Genomic DNA, 17,008 nt, shown 5'->3' with positions numbered 1-17,008 from the left:
TGGCCTTGGTGGCCTTGTGGTACTAGGCACTGCAGTCCGGAAGCGGGGGACTGCTACGGTCGCAGGTTCGAATCCTGCCTCGGGCATGGATGTGTGTGATGTCCTTAGGTTAGTTAGGTTTAAGTAGTTCTAAGTTCTAGGGGACTGATGACCTCAGAAGTTAAGTCCCATAGTGCTCAGAGCGAGCCACTAACCACTCCTCATTTTCTTCCTCTTTATCACCGGCTGGACAGGACAATTACAGCAAGCACCACCACCGCATTTCTTAATAAAGACCATTTCCAGAAACAATTGGTAAACATTTTCAAAAAAATCTCGCTTTTTTTATCCCGCAGAATGTGGGACAAGGGAATAGTTACTCGGCAACGCATATAAGACCCCAGACGTTTACTGAATTTCCTGTAATGATTGTTCTCAGAAGTACATTGGGCAAACTGATACACGTTTCGACATTTGCTTTAAAGAGCATATCAATGTAGGCAGTTCGAAGTCCACACTAACAGCTCACTTACCCAATGTTCAACATTCTATTTTAGAACTCCACAATAACTTGGAGATGCTGCATAAAGATGTCAAGGATGGTGTTTTATATGTGCTTGAGAAAATATATATAATAGACTACACCCGTTAGTGCCCTGATAATACTCTCAACAATCATGGGTCAATTTTGAATAGTTGGATTCTAAAAGTAAGTATCTAACAAATTGGTTAGCTTATTACACTTTTTATGTTAATATCCACGTTTACTCCCACTGCCGTTCCACATGTAGGTCATATAATCGATTTAACGTGTACACTGTTTTAATGTCACAGGAATAAATAGCAATATTTAAAGAAAATTCACGTTAGTGTCATTATTATATTTGTATCACGCAAGTTCTGCTCTTATGTAACACGGCTGGCTGAGTCTCATAGCTCACAGTTCCTCAGTAGAACACTAACAGCGCGCTTCTCTTTTCTTCCCCGTTGCCCGCCACAGTCAGATTTACTTAACCGTCTCAGTAATCCGAACGGTAGCCGCTAGATACGATTCGGCAATACACTGTGGACACCTCGTGGCTTGTGTGTCAGCCGCTACGATTACTGTTATGTTGGTGACACACACACACACACAAACGTGTCGGCTTCCGTAAGTCTGACTTTCAGCACAGTCTTTTTCCTCTGCACCATTGGCGTTCCCTAAAACATGTTAAAAACAATTTTTTCAGTCTATTTCTATTCATTAATTTTATTAGTTTTGATCATTAACTTCATTTTTATTCTTTAATCAGTCCAGGCCCCATTATTTTTCTGCATAACATTTATGAGGGGTATCGTCGGTTGCTTGACACAAGCCCACAGTAGCATATTTTAAATTTTAATCGGTAAAGTGATGACATTTCGTGATTTTAATACAGGTTACTCCAGTTTTTGGTTATTGTTCCACGATACATGGGGGTTTCTCCCATACATTTTTTTTTCATTTTAGTGACTGTGGTGCACTCTTTTTTCTTTTTTTTTTAGTGAAGGAACAGTTTCTGATTCCTAATTCGTATCCTTAGCTTTTATAGGCTGGGACATTCGTCATTGATGATGGTTTTACCTACTGAAAAAGGCTGAGAACTTTGCCTAGCAACGCCCACTCTTACTCTGCGGCAATCTGTAACAGCCCCCCATAATTAATTTTATTCGAGTTTGTCTGTAAAATATTCGTCCCTCTCATCTCTCCTAATTTATTCAGTTTTTCAGAATTTTCGATTTTTGTTCTCAATGTTGTCTGTGCGTGCAAGAAAAATTTTGTCGTACAAAAAAGATCCTATTTATTTTTTATCTAGGACTAACAGGTTGCGGGAAGAGATCGTGAGAATATTGAAAATCTCGCACGACACACTTGCGCTGTAGGTTAGGTGCATTTTGTACTAGTTTGAGGTAGTTTTCCGACTTGATAGACTACAATCGTCATGCATCAAAACGTGCATCTCAACTTCCTCTATGTTACTGTGGTACGTTGTAAACAATGACATGGAATAATACAGAAAATAAATATAAATGTACATTAAAAGTGTTCAGAAACCATTCGGTTAGGACATATGTCCGCATCAAATTTTTTGTTCAGAATCAGTAATGCTATCACTCGTCAAAATACGTGCCTTTCCTCCTGACTCATCCTGTATGTAAATACGAGGGTGAGTCAAATGAAAACCTTAGATCTGTAATAACAAATCGAAATTTCTCACCGTTATCCTGTAACTTGGTAAGCGTGCTACAAACAGCGTGCAGAATGACCTGTAGGTGGCAGCATAGTGCAGATGCACACAAACCGTTCCAGTATCAGTATAAAGATGGCCGCCCTACTTGCGACTTGCACCAAGGAAGAACAGCCTTCTGTTATTAGGTTTTTTCGTCTTGAGGTGTGAAACCTATTGAAGTTCATCGAACAATGAAGGTTCAGTACGGTGATATAAGTTTGTCGCAGCAACAAGTCTACCAATGGAGTAGGAAGTTCGCAAATGTTGTGACTTCAGTGGAAGATCCTCCACGTCCAGGTCAGGCATAACGAGTAGTGACTCCACAGAACATTGCAGCAGCTGAAGCGATAGTGAAGGAAAACCACCGAGTGACACTGAATGACATTGCAGCGTGTTTACAGATTAATCATGGATCAGCACACCACATTGTGTGTGATGTGGTCCTGTTTCACAAAGTGTCTGCAAGATGGATGCCACGGCAGCTGACTGCTGAAATTAGAGAACGACGTGTTGATGCTTGTGAAGAACTTCTTCGGCCCTTTGAACGAGAAGGTGATGGCTTCCGTGCAAGGCTCGTTGCTGGGGACGAAACATGGATTCACTTCCGCCAACCTGAAACGAAGAGAGTGAGGAAGGAATGGCACCATTCCTCATCACCAAAACCAAAGAAGTTTCGTACAGAACCATCAGCAGGGAAGGTTATGCTGACTCTCTTTTGGGACGAAAAAGGCATCGTTTTGGAGCATTACATGCCTAGAGGGCCCACTGTCACCAGTGCATCATACACAGATGTTCTAAAAATCATCTGCGGCCTGCATCGACATCTGCATCTACATCTACGTGATTACTCTGCTATTCACAATAAAGTACCTGGCAGAGGGTTCAATGAACCACCTTCATACTGTCTCTCTACCGTTCCACTCTCGAACGGCAAGCGCGAAAAACGAGCACTTAAATTTTTTCGTGTGAGCCCTGATTTCTCTTATCTTATCGTGATAATCATTTCTCCTTATGTAGGTGGGTGCCAACAGAATGATGTCGCAATCGGAGGAGAAAACTGGTGATTGAAATTTCATGACAAGATCCCATCGCAACGAAAAACGCCTTTGTTTTAATTATTGCCACTCCAACTCACGTATCACGTCTGTGACAATATCTCCCCTATTTCGCGATAATATAAAACTAGCTGCCTTTCTTTGTACTTTTTCGATGTCATCCGTCTGTCCCATCTGATGCGGATCCCACACCGCACAGCAGTACTCCAGAATAGGGCGGACAAGCTTAGTGTAAGCAGTCTCTTAAGTAGATCTGTTGCACCTTCTAAGTGTTCTGCCAATGAATCGCAGTCTTTGGTTTGCTCTACCCACTATATTATCTATGTGATCGTTCCAATTTAGGTTATTTGTAATTGCAATCCCTAAGTATTTAGTTGCATTTATAGCCGTCATATTTGTGCGATTTATCGCGTAATCGAAATTTAGCTGATTTCTTTTAGTACTCATGTGAATAACTTCGCACGCCTGCAGCCAGATCAAAGCGACATGGATTGCCTAATATCGTGTAGGGTTCCCTCTTGCTCGCAGATGTGCCGCACACGTGGCATGGACTCGACTAACGTATGAAGCAGCGCTGGAGGGAAATTACACCTTGAATCCTGCAGGGCTCTCCATAAACCCCTAACAGTACTTGGGGGTGGAGATCTCTTCAGAACAGCACGTTGCAAAGCATCTCAGATATGCTCAATAATGTTCATGTCTGGGGAGTTTGGTGACCAGTGGAAGAGTTTAAACTAAGAAGAGTGTTCCTGGAGCCATTTTGTAGCAATTCTGGACGTGTGGGGTGTCGTATTGTCGTGCTGGAATTGCCCAAGTCCGTTGGAATTCGCAATGGACATGAACTGATGCAGGTGATCAGACAGGATGCTTACGTGCGTGTCATGTGTCATAGCCGTATCTAGACGCATCAGGTGTTCCAAATCAATCGAACTACACACACCCCACTCTATTACAGAGCCTCTCCTATCTTGAACAGTCCCCTGATGACATGCACGGTCCATGGATTCAGTAGGTTATCTCCATACCCGTACACGTTCATCCAGCCGACACAATTTAAAACGAGACTCGTTTCAAAAGGGTAACTTGATCTCAGTCAGACTTGTTCACAGTCCATTGCCGGTGCTGACGGGACCGCGCGAAGCATAAAGCTTTGTGTCGTGCAGTCATCCTAGGTACACGGGTGGGCTTTCGGCTCCGCAAGCCCATTTCGCTGACTTTTCGTTGGATGCCTACCCCCATGAACCATGGACCTTGGCGTGCCTCAGCGATACAGATAGCCGTACCGTAGGTGCAACCACTACGGAGGGGTATCTATTGAGAGGCCAGACAAACGTGTGGTTCCTGAAGAGGGGCGGCAGCCTTTTCAGTAGTTGCAGGGGCAACAGTCTGGATGATTGACTCATCTGGCCTTGTAACACTAACCAAAACGGCTTTGCTGACCTGTAACTGCGAACGGCTCAAAGCAAGGAGAAACTACAGCCATAATTTTTCCCGAGGGCATGCAGCTTTACTGTATGGTTAAACTGTATGGTGTTGGGTACAATATTCCGGAGGTAAAATAGTCCCCCATTCGGATCTCCGGGCGGGGACTACTCAGGAGGACGTCGTTATCAGGAGAAAGAAAGCTGGCGTTCTACGGATCGCAACGTGGAATGTCAGATCCCTTAATCGGGCCGGTAGGTTAGAAAATTTAAAAAGGGAAATTGATAGGTTAAAGTTAGATATAGTGGGAATTAGTGAAGTTCAGTGGCAGGAGGAACAAGACATTTGGTCAGATGAATACAGGGTTATAAATACAAAATCAGAAAGGAGTAATGCAGGAGTAGGTTTAATAATGAATAAAAAATAGGAGTGCGGGTAAGCTGCTACCAGCAGCATAGTGAACGCATTATTGTGGCCAAGATAGACACAAAGCCCATGCCTACTACAGTACAAGTTTATATGCTAACTAGCTCTGCAGATGATGAAGAAATTGATGAAATGTATGATGAGATAAAAGAAATTATTCAGGTAGTGCAAGGAGACGAAAATTTAATATTCATGGGTAACTGGAATTCGAGAGTAGGAAAATGAGAGAAGGAAAAATAATGGATGAATATGGATTGGGGGAGAGAAATGAAAGAGGAAGCCGTCTGGTAGAATTTCCACAGTGCACAACTTAATCATAGCGAACACTTGGTTCAAGAATCATAAAAGAAGGTTGTATACATGGGAGAATCTGGGTGATACTAGAAGGTATCAGATAGATTATATAATGGTAAGACAGAGATTTAGGAACCAGATTTTAAATTGTAAGACATTTCCAGGGGAAAATGTTTACTCTGACCACAATCTATTGGTTATGAACTGTAGATTAAAACTGAAGAAACTTCAAGAAGGTGGTAATATAAGGAGATGGGACCTGGATAAACTGACTATACCAGAGGTTTTACAGAGTTTCAGGGAGAGCATAAGGGAACAATTGACAGGAATGGGGTAAAGAAATGCAGTAGAAGAAGAATGAGTAGCTCTGACAGATGAAATAGTGAAGGCAGCAGAGGATCAAATAGGTAAAAAGACGAGGGCTAGTAGAAATCCTTGGGTAACAGAAGAAATATTGAATTGAAAGGAGAAAATATAAAAATGCAGTATACGAAACAGGAAAAAAGTAATACAAACGTCTCAAAATGAGATCGACGGGGAGTGCAAAATGGCTAAGTAGGGATGGCTAGAGGACAAATGTAAGGATGTAGAGGCTTATCTCGCTAGGGGTAAGATAAATACTGCCTACAGGAAAATTAAAGAGACCTTTGGAGAAAAGAGAACGACTTGTGTGAATATCAAGAGCTCAGATGGAAACTCAGTTATAAGCAAATAAGGGAAAGCAAATAGGTGGAAGGAGTATATAGAGGATCTATACAAGGGCGATGTACTTGAGGACAATATTATGGAAATTGAAGAGGATGTAGATGAAGATGAAATGGGAGATACGATACTGCGTGAAGAGTTTGACAGAGCACTGAAAGACCTGAGTCGAAACAAGGCCCCGGGAGTAGACAACATTCCATTGGAACTACTGGCAGCCTTGGGAGAGCCAGTCCTGACAAAACTCGACCATCTGGTGAGCAAAATGTATGAGACAGGCGAAATCCCTCAGACTTCAAGAAGAATATAATCATTCCAATCCCAAAGAAAGCAGGTGTTGACAGATGTGAAAATTACCGAACTATCAGTTTAATAAGTCACAGCTGCAAAATACTAACGCAAATTCTTTACAGACGAATGGAAAAACTGGTAGAAGCCGACCTCGGCGAAGATCAGTTTGGATTCCGCAGAAATGTTAGAACACGTGAGGCAATACTGACCTTACGACTTAGCTTAGAAGAAAGATTAAGGAAAGGCAAACCTACGTCTCTAGCATTTGTAGACTTAGAGAAAGCTTTTGACAATGTAGACTGGAATACTCTCTTTCAAATTCTAAAGGTGGCAGGGGTAAAATACAGGGAGCAAAAGGCTATTTACAATTTGTAAACAAAGCGGATGGCACTTATAAGAGTCGAGGAGCATGAAAGGGACGCAGTGGTTTGGAAGGGAGTGAGACGGGGTTGTAGACTATCCCTGCTGTTATTCAATCTGTATATTGAGCAAGCAGTAAAGGAAACAAAAGAAAAATTCGGAGTAGGTATTAAAGTCCATGGAGAAGAAATAGAAACGTTGAGGTTCGCTGTCAGAGACAGCAAAGGACTTGGAAGAGCAGTTGAACGGAATGGACAGTGTCTTTAAAGGAGGATATAAGATGAACATTAACAAAAGCAAAACGAGGATAATGGAATGTAGTCGAATTAAGTCTGGTGATACTGAGGGAATTAGATTAGGAAATGAGACACCTAAAGTAGTAAAGGAGTTTTGCTATTTGGAGAGCAAAATAACTGGTGATTTACGAAATAGAGAGGATATAAAATATAAACTGGCAATGGCAAGGAAAGCGTTTCTGAAGAAGAAGAGAAATTTGTTAACATCGGTTATAGATTTAAGTGCCAGGAAGCCGTTTCTGAAAGTATTTGTATGTAGTGTAGCCATGTATGGAAGTGAAACATGGACGATAAATAGTTTGGACAAGAAGTGAATAGAAGCTTTTGAAATGTGGTGCTACAGAAGAATGCTGAAAATTTGATGGGTAGATCACATAACTAATGAGGAGGTATTGAACAGAATTGGGGAGAAGAGGAGTTTGTGGCACAACTTGACAAGAAGAAGGGACCGGTTGGTAGGGCATGTTCTGAGGCATCAAGGGATCACCAATTTAGTATTGGAGGGCAGCGTGGAGGGTAAAAATCGTAGAGGGAGACCAAGAGATAAATACACTAACCAGATTCAGAAGGATGTAGGTTGCAATAAGTACTAGGAGATGAAGAAGCTTGCACAGGATAGAGTAACATGGAGAGCTGCACAATGGACTGAAGACAACAACAACAACAACTTTTTTGAATGGTTCGCACGCTGACACTTGTGGATGACCCGGTATTGAAATCTGCAGCAATTTGCGGAAGTGTTGCACTTCCGTCACGCAGAACGATTCTCTTCAGTCGTCGTTTGTTCCGTTCTTGTAGGATCTTTTTCCGGCCCCAGCGATTTCGGAGATTTGATGTTTTACCTGATTCGTGATATTCACGATACAATCGTGAAATTGTCGACGGGAAAATCCCCGCTTCATCGCTACATCGGAGATGCTGTGTCCCATCGCTACTGCGTCGAATATAACACCACGTTCAAAATCACTTAAATCGTGATAACCTTACGTTGTAGCAGCAGTAACCGATCTAACAGCTGCGCCAGGCACTTACTATCTCATATTGCTTATCAATTGGTTCTGGCCCCACGTAAGAGGATGGCACTTCTTTCATTTTATTCTTGATTACGGGTCCGTTAATTGATATTAGGACAACAAGCATGCCCATAAATTACATTAACTTGCATATGATAGAGGTCATACGTCCGTAGCAAAGCCAATGAAATAAGAATACATAAAGACAAAAAAAATCTGGCTTTGCATTTCCATTTTGTTGGAGGGTTCACTTTTATCGTAAGAGTTGCCTAAACAATTTATATACTCTAAGAGTCTTTCGTTCGTAGTCAAGGCCAAAGCTGCATATCTAACTTGAATCCAAAATACTGTAAATACTGTCATTGTAACAAAATACACTATTTGCTAAGCCATTTATTATTAAATGAAATGCTTTAAACTGCTTTGTGGCTTCTGCTGTGAAAAAGACATGAAATATTTTGTAATACTTGAAGTTGCCGCGTAATGGAAGCTGATTGTTCAGACCAGCGATGCTCCGTTTCCTGGCGGCGCGGCAGCTATAAATTGCTAGAAATTGTTTAAAGGTTCAGTACACTGACTTCAGAGATCGGAAGGTTACTTTCAATAATAACGACGTTAACATTTCATATATATATATATATTAACAATTACAACATACACATCTTTTCAACGTAAATGACTCCTTCTCCAACAACAGTGAAAACAAAAGTAATACAGATAGAAGGCTTAGAGGATATTACGACCGCTACTTTTATAGAACAAGAAAAGACATTATTGTATATAACTGCATTTATCAGAGATGGTAGCTATATTCTTCAGATTGTCTTTGATGAAAAGTAATTATTGTACACTTCAATCATTTTACTAATGAGTTACAAAAATCACACAGTCTTTAATGTCCAGTTTTGGAGATGTTATACCTATATTATATGACATAGCATTGTAAGTAATCATCTTTTGCTAAGAAATTACAAATCTTATTTATTGTATACGAACAGACTCGTTCTTTGTAGGGTGTGTGTGATCCACACCTAGTTTCCTAATTAGATGCATAATATTTTCTGCCTTGCTTAAGTTTGTTCACTTAGTATCTTAAGAGATCTCAGGTAACTCCATTTCCCTATTGTCAAAGTATTAATTAAAGAAAATATGGCGTTTCAGTCTTCGATCGATATCCTTTATTTTCAATTACCGGTTTCGGGCTAGCTGCCCATCTTCAGATCATATATTGTAGTTACAGAGTAACTTGTCCGTACAGAACACTCGGTTCGCTGTCATAAGTAAATTAAATTTACTTTACTTATGACAGCGAACCGAGTGTTCTGTACAGACATGTTACTCTGTAACTCAATATATGATCTGAAGATGGGCAGCTAGCCCGAAACTGGTAATTGAAAATAAAGAATATCGATCGAAGAATGAAACGCCATATTTTATTTAATGAACGATCGCGGAATTCCCATTGAGACAATCGTGTCTAGTTTTGATAAAGTATTAATTTATAAACATTTCTGTGCTACACCAGAAGACGCAACTTAAAAGTTGCCAAACAGGCTGCGTGAGCCTCTAATCGCATGCAATAGGAACGGCTACTTTGGACTATTTGATATTTCATTGAACTTTACTTTCTAATAGTTTTAACACATAAATATAAACACCTGTTACACTGTAGGACTTGGTCAGTGTGTCATTATATATGAAAGGCGATGTCCCGACTGACTGACTTACTCACCCACTCGTCATTGCCCCGTCAAAACTACTATGTATAGAAATTTGAAATTTGCAGGGGATTTTGGTTTTACACCGTAGGCATTATATAATAAGTAATTTTCGAAATTGCAACCCCAAGGGTATAAAGTAGGAGATGGAAGATTTTTTTGAAAATACGTCACTATTAAGGCAATTTTGAAACTAGCACTACTAAAACTGGTATTCAGTTTCTTGGTCAGAAATAAAGAAATACGTAGTTGAGTATTTTTGGCTATTTTACCGGTATAGAGGTGAAATAACAGGTCAATATTTTTTTGGAATTAATTCTTTATTAGAGAACTTCTAAGATACTTTTAAAGCTGCATCTATGAGAAATGGTATTTGAGCTCTCGGTTACAAATAATAAATACATTTTTCAATATTTTTAGGAATTCAACTTATGAGCGGTGAATTAAAGGATGAAACATTTTTGAAAATATTTCATTATGACAGCAATACTAAATCTATGAAAATCTTAACCTCGCTTCTCTGTCGGAGGAACGAAAACACTGTTTCACTGTTTTTCGAAATTCAACCCACAGGGGATCAATATTTTTATAGAAATATTTTATTATGCAAGCATTTTTGAAGCTGAATCTATGCATATTTGTATTTAGATTCTCTGTTAGAAATAAAATATACTCATTTCAATTTTTTGGAAATAATCCTAAGGTGTCGAAATGGTGGGGTCGTATGTTTTAGGTTACATGTTCTACGAGAACATTCCATTCTGCGAGCGTTTTAATGCTAAACGTTTGAAAATTGGTATTTGGATTTTCTGTTGGAGATGAGAATATGTATGTTTAACTTTTTTTGGTAAATTGAACCCCTAGGGGGGTGAAACAGGACTAGACTTATTCACTGACGCATCTTCGTCCAGCCAAAATCGCTTAAGATAGAATGTTGGAATTTGGTGAGGGTGTGGAGCTTACACTGTAGGCATCGTTCATGAAAGGATTGTTCGCAATTGCACTTCTAAGAGGGTAAAATGGAGGATGAAAGCTATTTGAAAATACCCCGCTATTAAGGTTACCTTGAAGCTAGGGCTACAGAAATTGGGTGATCCGTTTCTCAGCCGCAATTTTTTTATAAAAAAAGGTCCGCGCCTCACCGTTTCAGGAAATTCAATCACTAAGGATGTGAAATAGGGAATGAAGCGTTTGTTGAATTAAATTTTTTAAAATCAAAACCTATGGAAATTGGTATTTTACCCGCCGTGATAGCCGAGAGCGCTGACGCGCTGCTTCCTGGACTCGGGTAGGCGCGCCGGCCCCGGATCGAATCCGCTCGGCGGATTAACGACGACAGCCAGTGTACCGCCCAGCCTGGATGTGGTTTTAGGCGGTTTTCCACATCCTACTAGGTGAATACAGGGCTGGTCCCCACGTCCCGCCTCAGTTACTCGACTCGCAGACATTTGAAACACATTCACACTATTTAACGAGTTACACTAGACGCAGACAGCTGAGGTACACTAATTTCGGTCCTGGGGGGTATGGGGTGGTGGCAGGAAGGGCATCTGGCCACCCCTAAAAATTCACCATGTCAGTTCCGTACTTCACCCTGCCGACCCTGCGCACAATGCGGGATAAAGGTGGTAGCAAAAGAAAGCAAAAAAGGAAATCAGTATTTCATTTCTAGCTTAGATATTTAGATAGATGTGTTAGAGTATGAAAGTTTCTATGGAAATATCACCACAAGATGGAAGAAAAACACGAATGTATAACCCTAGATCGTTTTTTGTCAAAGAAACATTCAGAAAAGACCATGCTTTTATGGCCTCAATGAGCGAGAAAAGTTGCAGTTTAAGGCCAACATGAAATTTGATTAAATAAAAACAAACAAAAAAATAAAAAAATCTGAGTAGACTGTACGGTCTATGGGAGTGCAGCAACAAGCACTAAGCTAGTAATTTATAGTTACTTTAGCTGCAGCTACCCTAGTTTTAAAATTGTCTCTTTCTGCGTTACCTGCTGAAGAAGGACAGCGCGGCAGAGAGCTCGCCCGCGAAGGCGACGCGCCCGTCGGCGAGCAGGATGACCTCGTGGAAGAGGTCGAGCACCTCGCTGGACGGCTGGTGGATGGTGCACAGCACGGTGCGGCCCTGGTCGGCCATCTGGCGCAGCATGTGCACCAGCTTCTGCGCCGAGAACGAGTCCAGGCCGGTGGTCGGCTCGTCGCAGAACAGCAGCAGCGGGTCGGTCATCAGCTGCGCGGCGACACAACACATCCCCTCAGCTACTGTGCGTTACGTCATCACGTCAACAATGTAACGTCTCATATTTTCCGGGGCCAATATTGACTGAAGTGTCCCCTTTATATCTGACCTCTTTTGTCTCCCTCCACTGGCCTTCCTGTAGCGCTGTTGAGGGTGTCCCCTCTAGAAGTAGGGGCTGTTCTCGAGATGGAGGCTTCCGTATACGGTCCGCCCACACAGACGTTACCTTGTGCTCTTCCCTCATCCCTTGTCACGAGGGTCACTCCACAAGAAATGCACACTATTTTTGTAAAAATAGTGTTTTCATTCTGCATGTGTGAAAGTTTTACAGTGTGTAGATTCATTCTTCCCGCTTGTTTTCAAACTTAGTTCAACCTGTTCCCGTGAGTGGCGCCGTCACAGCATGTCTTCAAGATGCCTGCTACACTTGACGTTCGTCAGAAGCAACGTGCTGTCATAGGTTTCGTGTGCTGTGAAAACGAGACAGCGGGAAACATCCACAAGAGGTTGAAAAAGGTGTATGGAGATGCTGCTGTCGATCGTAGTACAGTTAGTCGGTAGGCAAGCAGGTTACGTGATGAAAGCGGGCACGGCAATATAGAGGATTGTCCTCGCAACGGCAGGCCTCGTACTGCACACACTCCAGACAATGTGCAGGGAGTTAAAGAATTGGTGACTGCTGACAGACGCATCAGAGTAAACGAATTGTCACGCTACGTTGGGATAGGTGATGGAAGTGTTTCCAGAATACTGAAAGAGTTGGCGTTAAAAAATGTTTGTGCCAGGTGCGTTCCCAGGATGTTGACACTGGCTCACAAAGAAACACGAAAAACGGCATGCAGCGAACATTTGGAACAGTACGAGAATGGTGCAGATGAATTTCATGAAAGAATTGTGACAGGTCATGAAACATGGCTCCATCATTTCTCACCAGAGACGAAGAGGCAAATAATGCAGTCGCATCATGCAAATTCACCCCAGAAAAACATTCAAAACCACACCTTCTGCTGGAAAAGTTATGGCTACTGTGTTTTTTGATTCGGAAAGGCTCTTGCTTGTGGACATCATGCCAAATGGAACCACCATAAATTCTGATGCATATGTGACGGCACTGAAAAAACTTGAAGCTCGACTGAGTGGTGTTCGACCACATCGGGAAAAGCAGGATGTTTCGCTGTTGCACGGCCACATGTCATTAAAAAAACCGTGGAAGCGATCAAAAAACTCGGAGGCACCATGTGACTATCATCTCTTTGGAAGACTGTAAGACTGTCTTCATGGAACAAGATTTGTGCACGTAGCCAAACAGTGGCTCCAACAGGTTTGTACAGAATTTTACCGTGCGGGTATACAGGCGCTGGTTCCAAGAGGGCGTAAGGCAGTTGAGAGGGATACAAATTATGTGGAGAAATGAAAATATTGTTCCTAAAGGATGTATCTACACACTGTAAGACTTTCAAACATGTAGAATAAATAATGGAGTTAAAAAAAGTGTGCATTTCTTTTGGAGTGACCCTCGTACTTATGCATGGGATTCCAAACCTTGCCGAACCGGTAATCCCTGAAGATGATTTTGCCTTGCACAACAAAATCAGTTTTTCGCAGCCCTGGAATTGTCTCCGTTTGCGATGCATAAGTTTGAAAACGAACTCAAAGGAGCCTACAGTCTTCCTCTGTAATGGTACAAACGTGTGGCGTCTCCTGAAGTCACCCCACGAATGAACGATGCTTCATACAGCAAGGTGTCGACACAGACGGAAAAAAGGACACACCTGAGAAGTACACGCGAGGCACGAGGTGAGTAAATGTGTCACACTGGCACCACAAGCTGTGGGGTCCTGCCCCCTCATAGGGTGCCTAAAGGGTGGTGCTTTCTGGGATAGCTATGCAACAATTCAAGCAAATCACATTAATAGTTTTTATTACAAACGAAGATTGACAGTATTTAACTGTGAATTTACAACGGTGTCGCAAGCGATGGGTGACATGCAAACAATTAAAAAAATCCTTTGCTGTCGATATTAGCAATTGAAATGGATCACTCGTGACTGCTATCGTAATGCTCTCCGGTAGGCCGCGTCTAGTACTGTGCTGATACCGTGCTGATGTGCTAATATCCGTCTAGTACTGAGCTGATACTGTGCGGTCGAGGCTGGCACGAGCATCACTTATTTTCTCTTCGGCTACAGGTCTCTCCTCTCATGGTGCTGTCCTAATCAGCGCACCATTGGCCGATGTCGTTTCACAGGCTTTTCTCCTATGGCATTCTTTATCTTCGTTTCGGAGCTTGTGGTCGCGTCAGAACACAAACCTGCCCCAAGTGGACACGTCACACGATAGGAAGGTCGTCACAGCTCCCGTTACTGACGTTTCTTCCCTTCTTTTGGATCCTCTGCTGTCGTGTCCTGACACAGGGGGAGCGCGAAAAAAGGGTTACTGGCCAGTCTGCGCTCCAGAGCGGTACAGAGTAGAAGGCAGAAGGACAATTCACAGTGAAGGCATTTGAGTGTTTCTTCTATGTGAGCCAATTCTGGTACTGGCATTTACTAGAAATGCATGTGGTGAGTCTCGGTAGGGAACTCGTTGAGGACACTCTTGGACAGGGTTTTGAAATAGTTGTTTATTCGAGACAGGACTAACCAATACACTGGTGGGTAGTTCTACGGTTACAAAAAGCATCAACAGCAAGCAGTGCAGAAGTCCCAGGAGTGGATGCTAACCACAGTAGCAAACACTAGCAGGATCTCAAGGCAACAACTTAGTTGCAAAACAAAACATAATTAATGTGACACTGTTCAGTGAGGCACTCCAAGAGTGAGTGAGTGAGAGAGAGAGAGAGAGAGAGAGAGAGAGAGAGAGAGAGAGAGAGAGCAGACTTACGCGGAACTGGACCGAGGCTGGAGTCGACGGACGCGGATTCGGTGCCCAGATCGTCTGACCGAGAACTCTGCCAAAATTCGGAATCTAGGGGTTTTAGAGAGTCGCGTGGGGGCACTGTTTTTCCCACTTAAAGCCACCCAGCCAATCCCGTAGGTCTCTTGCAGGTGCCTGCCAATCACGGTTTAGTTAGGTCCCCTCTACTGCTCGTAAGGCGGGGATGTTAATGCAGTTGTAATAACTCCGTATTTGGTATCAACATTGTTCAGCTGAAAGCTGAACGTAACTGCTCTGCCAAATAAGGCTTGCTACATTATTGTTATACGTCATTTAGCCCCGCCCCTCGGGCTCCCCGGAGCAGGCATTTCTAGGTCAATAAGTTTTAGCGATTTCGTTCTCTTTCTAGGCCTTGTGAGCCTACAGACGTTGCTGTTCTCAGGGCTGGTATTAAACTGGCTTTATACGCTAGTACGTGCCTGTTGGTTACAAACTTCTACGGTGGCAACATACTACAGCGCCTAGACGGCATATGAAGTTACATGTTCATTCCTTGAAGAGTACCTAACGCCCTGGGACCGCGTCTGGGAGCGTGTGCATTTTAGAAAGGCTCTCCCCTTACGGTTTACTTCATATAACAATATCTCTCCTAGTTTCGTCTGCCCTCAGCATCGTCTCCGCTTCCGCAGCTTGGAACGCCTGTCCTCCTTTCTCACAGCTTCAAGGTAACAATACGGTAGCAAGAAATAATCAATATATTACACTGCGATGGAGGTCAGAAATGCGGTTATCTTACGTTTGGCCGAGAAAAACATTCCAGACACACCGCCGTTCACAATCGATAAGAAAATGCCTAACGAGGCTGATTAAAGGGAGTCAACGAAACAACCCCTCCATTTTGAGCGTTGATTCCCACACATTGCACAGTCGAAAATGGCAGTTAGCAGTGCGATGAACAAGAGGAAGTGCTTCCTGACAACCCTTGGCACTGCTGATACCGACGCACCTTTCAACTCTTCTCTAAGGACATTGTGGTTCAAATTCAAATGGCTCTAAGCACTATGGGACAATCTGAGGTCATCAGTCCCCTAGACTTAGAACTACTAAAACGTAACTAACCGAAGAACATTACACACACCCATGTCCGAGGCAGGAATCGAACCTGCGACTGTACTAGCAGGGCGGTTCCGTATTGAAGCGCCTAGAACCCCTCGGCCACACCGGCCGGTGGACATTGTGTCTCTGCATCCTAATTGTACGTGATCTCACCCCTTTGGAATGCAGCACGATCGCAATTTTTGTTCTCGTGTACAAGCTGGAACCAACAGAAATTGTTCAAAACCATTCGACGCAATTTCTACGTCATCCGAGCCATTAAGTAGTACTTACGATTTCTATACCCCCCTGTTTTCTGCACTCGTGCGACGTGATCGTAGGATAGTGGAACATTAACATGCGCGCAAATACAATGGCAAGGTGTCCTTCTAAGAACGCGAATTTAGCAATACCCTCGGTGCTAGCCATGCTACTTAGTTGATCAGTTTAAAATGTGTCTGTCGGAAACTTCGACAACATTTCAGCAACTCGACTGTTCTAGCGCCTGATGGTAAGCAAACCTCATCGAAGGGATATCTAAGTGGTTGCCTAAACACCTCAGCCGCAGGAGCAGCCGCGAGGCTGGAAGTAAGCCGAAGTTTTTGGCAGGTACATTTGTAATGGGTTCAGTTAAGGTGCGTGGGTGTTGCCGAGGATGTTGCCGAACTGGAAGGATCTTAGACAGCCACTTTCCTGATTTATTCGCTTATATATTACAGTTGTACGTCCCCATGATCACACCAAAGGAGGGTGGAAAAACGGAAGACTTAAAAAGTGCAAGTACCCTTGGTTGCATCGGATTACGCTGAAATTTCGTCGATTACTTTTAAACCGCCGTCTCTAATGTGTCTTTTAAACTGTCTCTGGTCTCTGCAAATGAAAGCAAAAATTGCTGTTGCGCTGCACTCCAAAGGGGAGAGACCACGTTCAATGAAGAAGCAGCCTAACAGTGTCATCAGAGAAAGGCTGAAACGTCCTAGGGTTT

The 17,008-nt window shown here is 42.7% G+C and overlaps 1 protein-coding gene across 2 annotated transcripts in view; it reads right to left on the bottom strand.

Moving 5' to 3' along the window:
- Positions 1-17,008, bottom strand: part of LOC126354403 (protein scarlet-like) — a 188,627-nt gene that overhangs the window by 99,361 nt on the left and 72,258 nt on the right. For both annotated transcript variants that reach the window (XR_007565320.1, XM_050004014.1), the window contains exon 6: positions 11,807-12,045. Coding sequence is in view for 1 of the 2 variants with exons in the window: in XM_050004014.1 (XP_049859971.1) it covers positions 11,807-12,045 (239 nt within the window). In the remaining variant the exon portion in view is untranslated. The remainder of the gene's footprint in view (positions 1-11,806; positions 12,046-17,008) is intronic.

Source organism: Schistocerca gregaria, chromosome 3 (assembly GCF_023897955.1).
Source record: "Schistocerca gregaria isolate iqSchGreg1 chromosome 3, iqSchGreg1.2, whole genome shotgun sequence".
Taxonomy (NCBI): Eukaryota; Metazoa; Arthropoda; class Insecta; order Orthoptera; family Acrididae; genus Schistocerca; species Schistocerca gregaria.
Note: the sequence above shows the minus strand (reverse complement) of the source record. Positions and strands in the feature narration are given on the sequence as shown.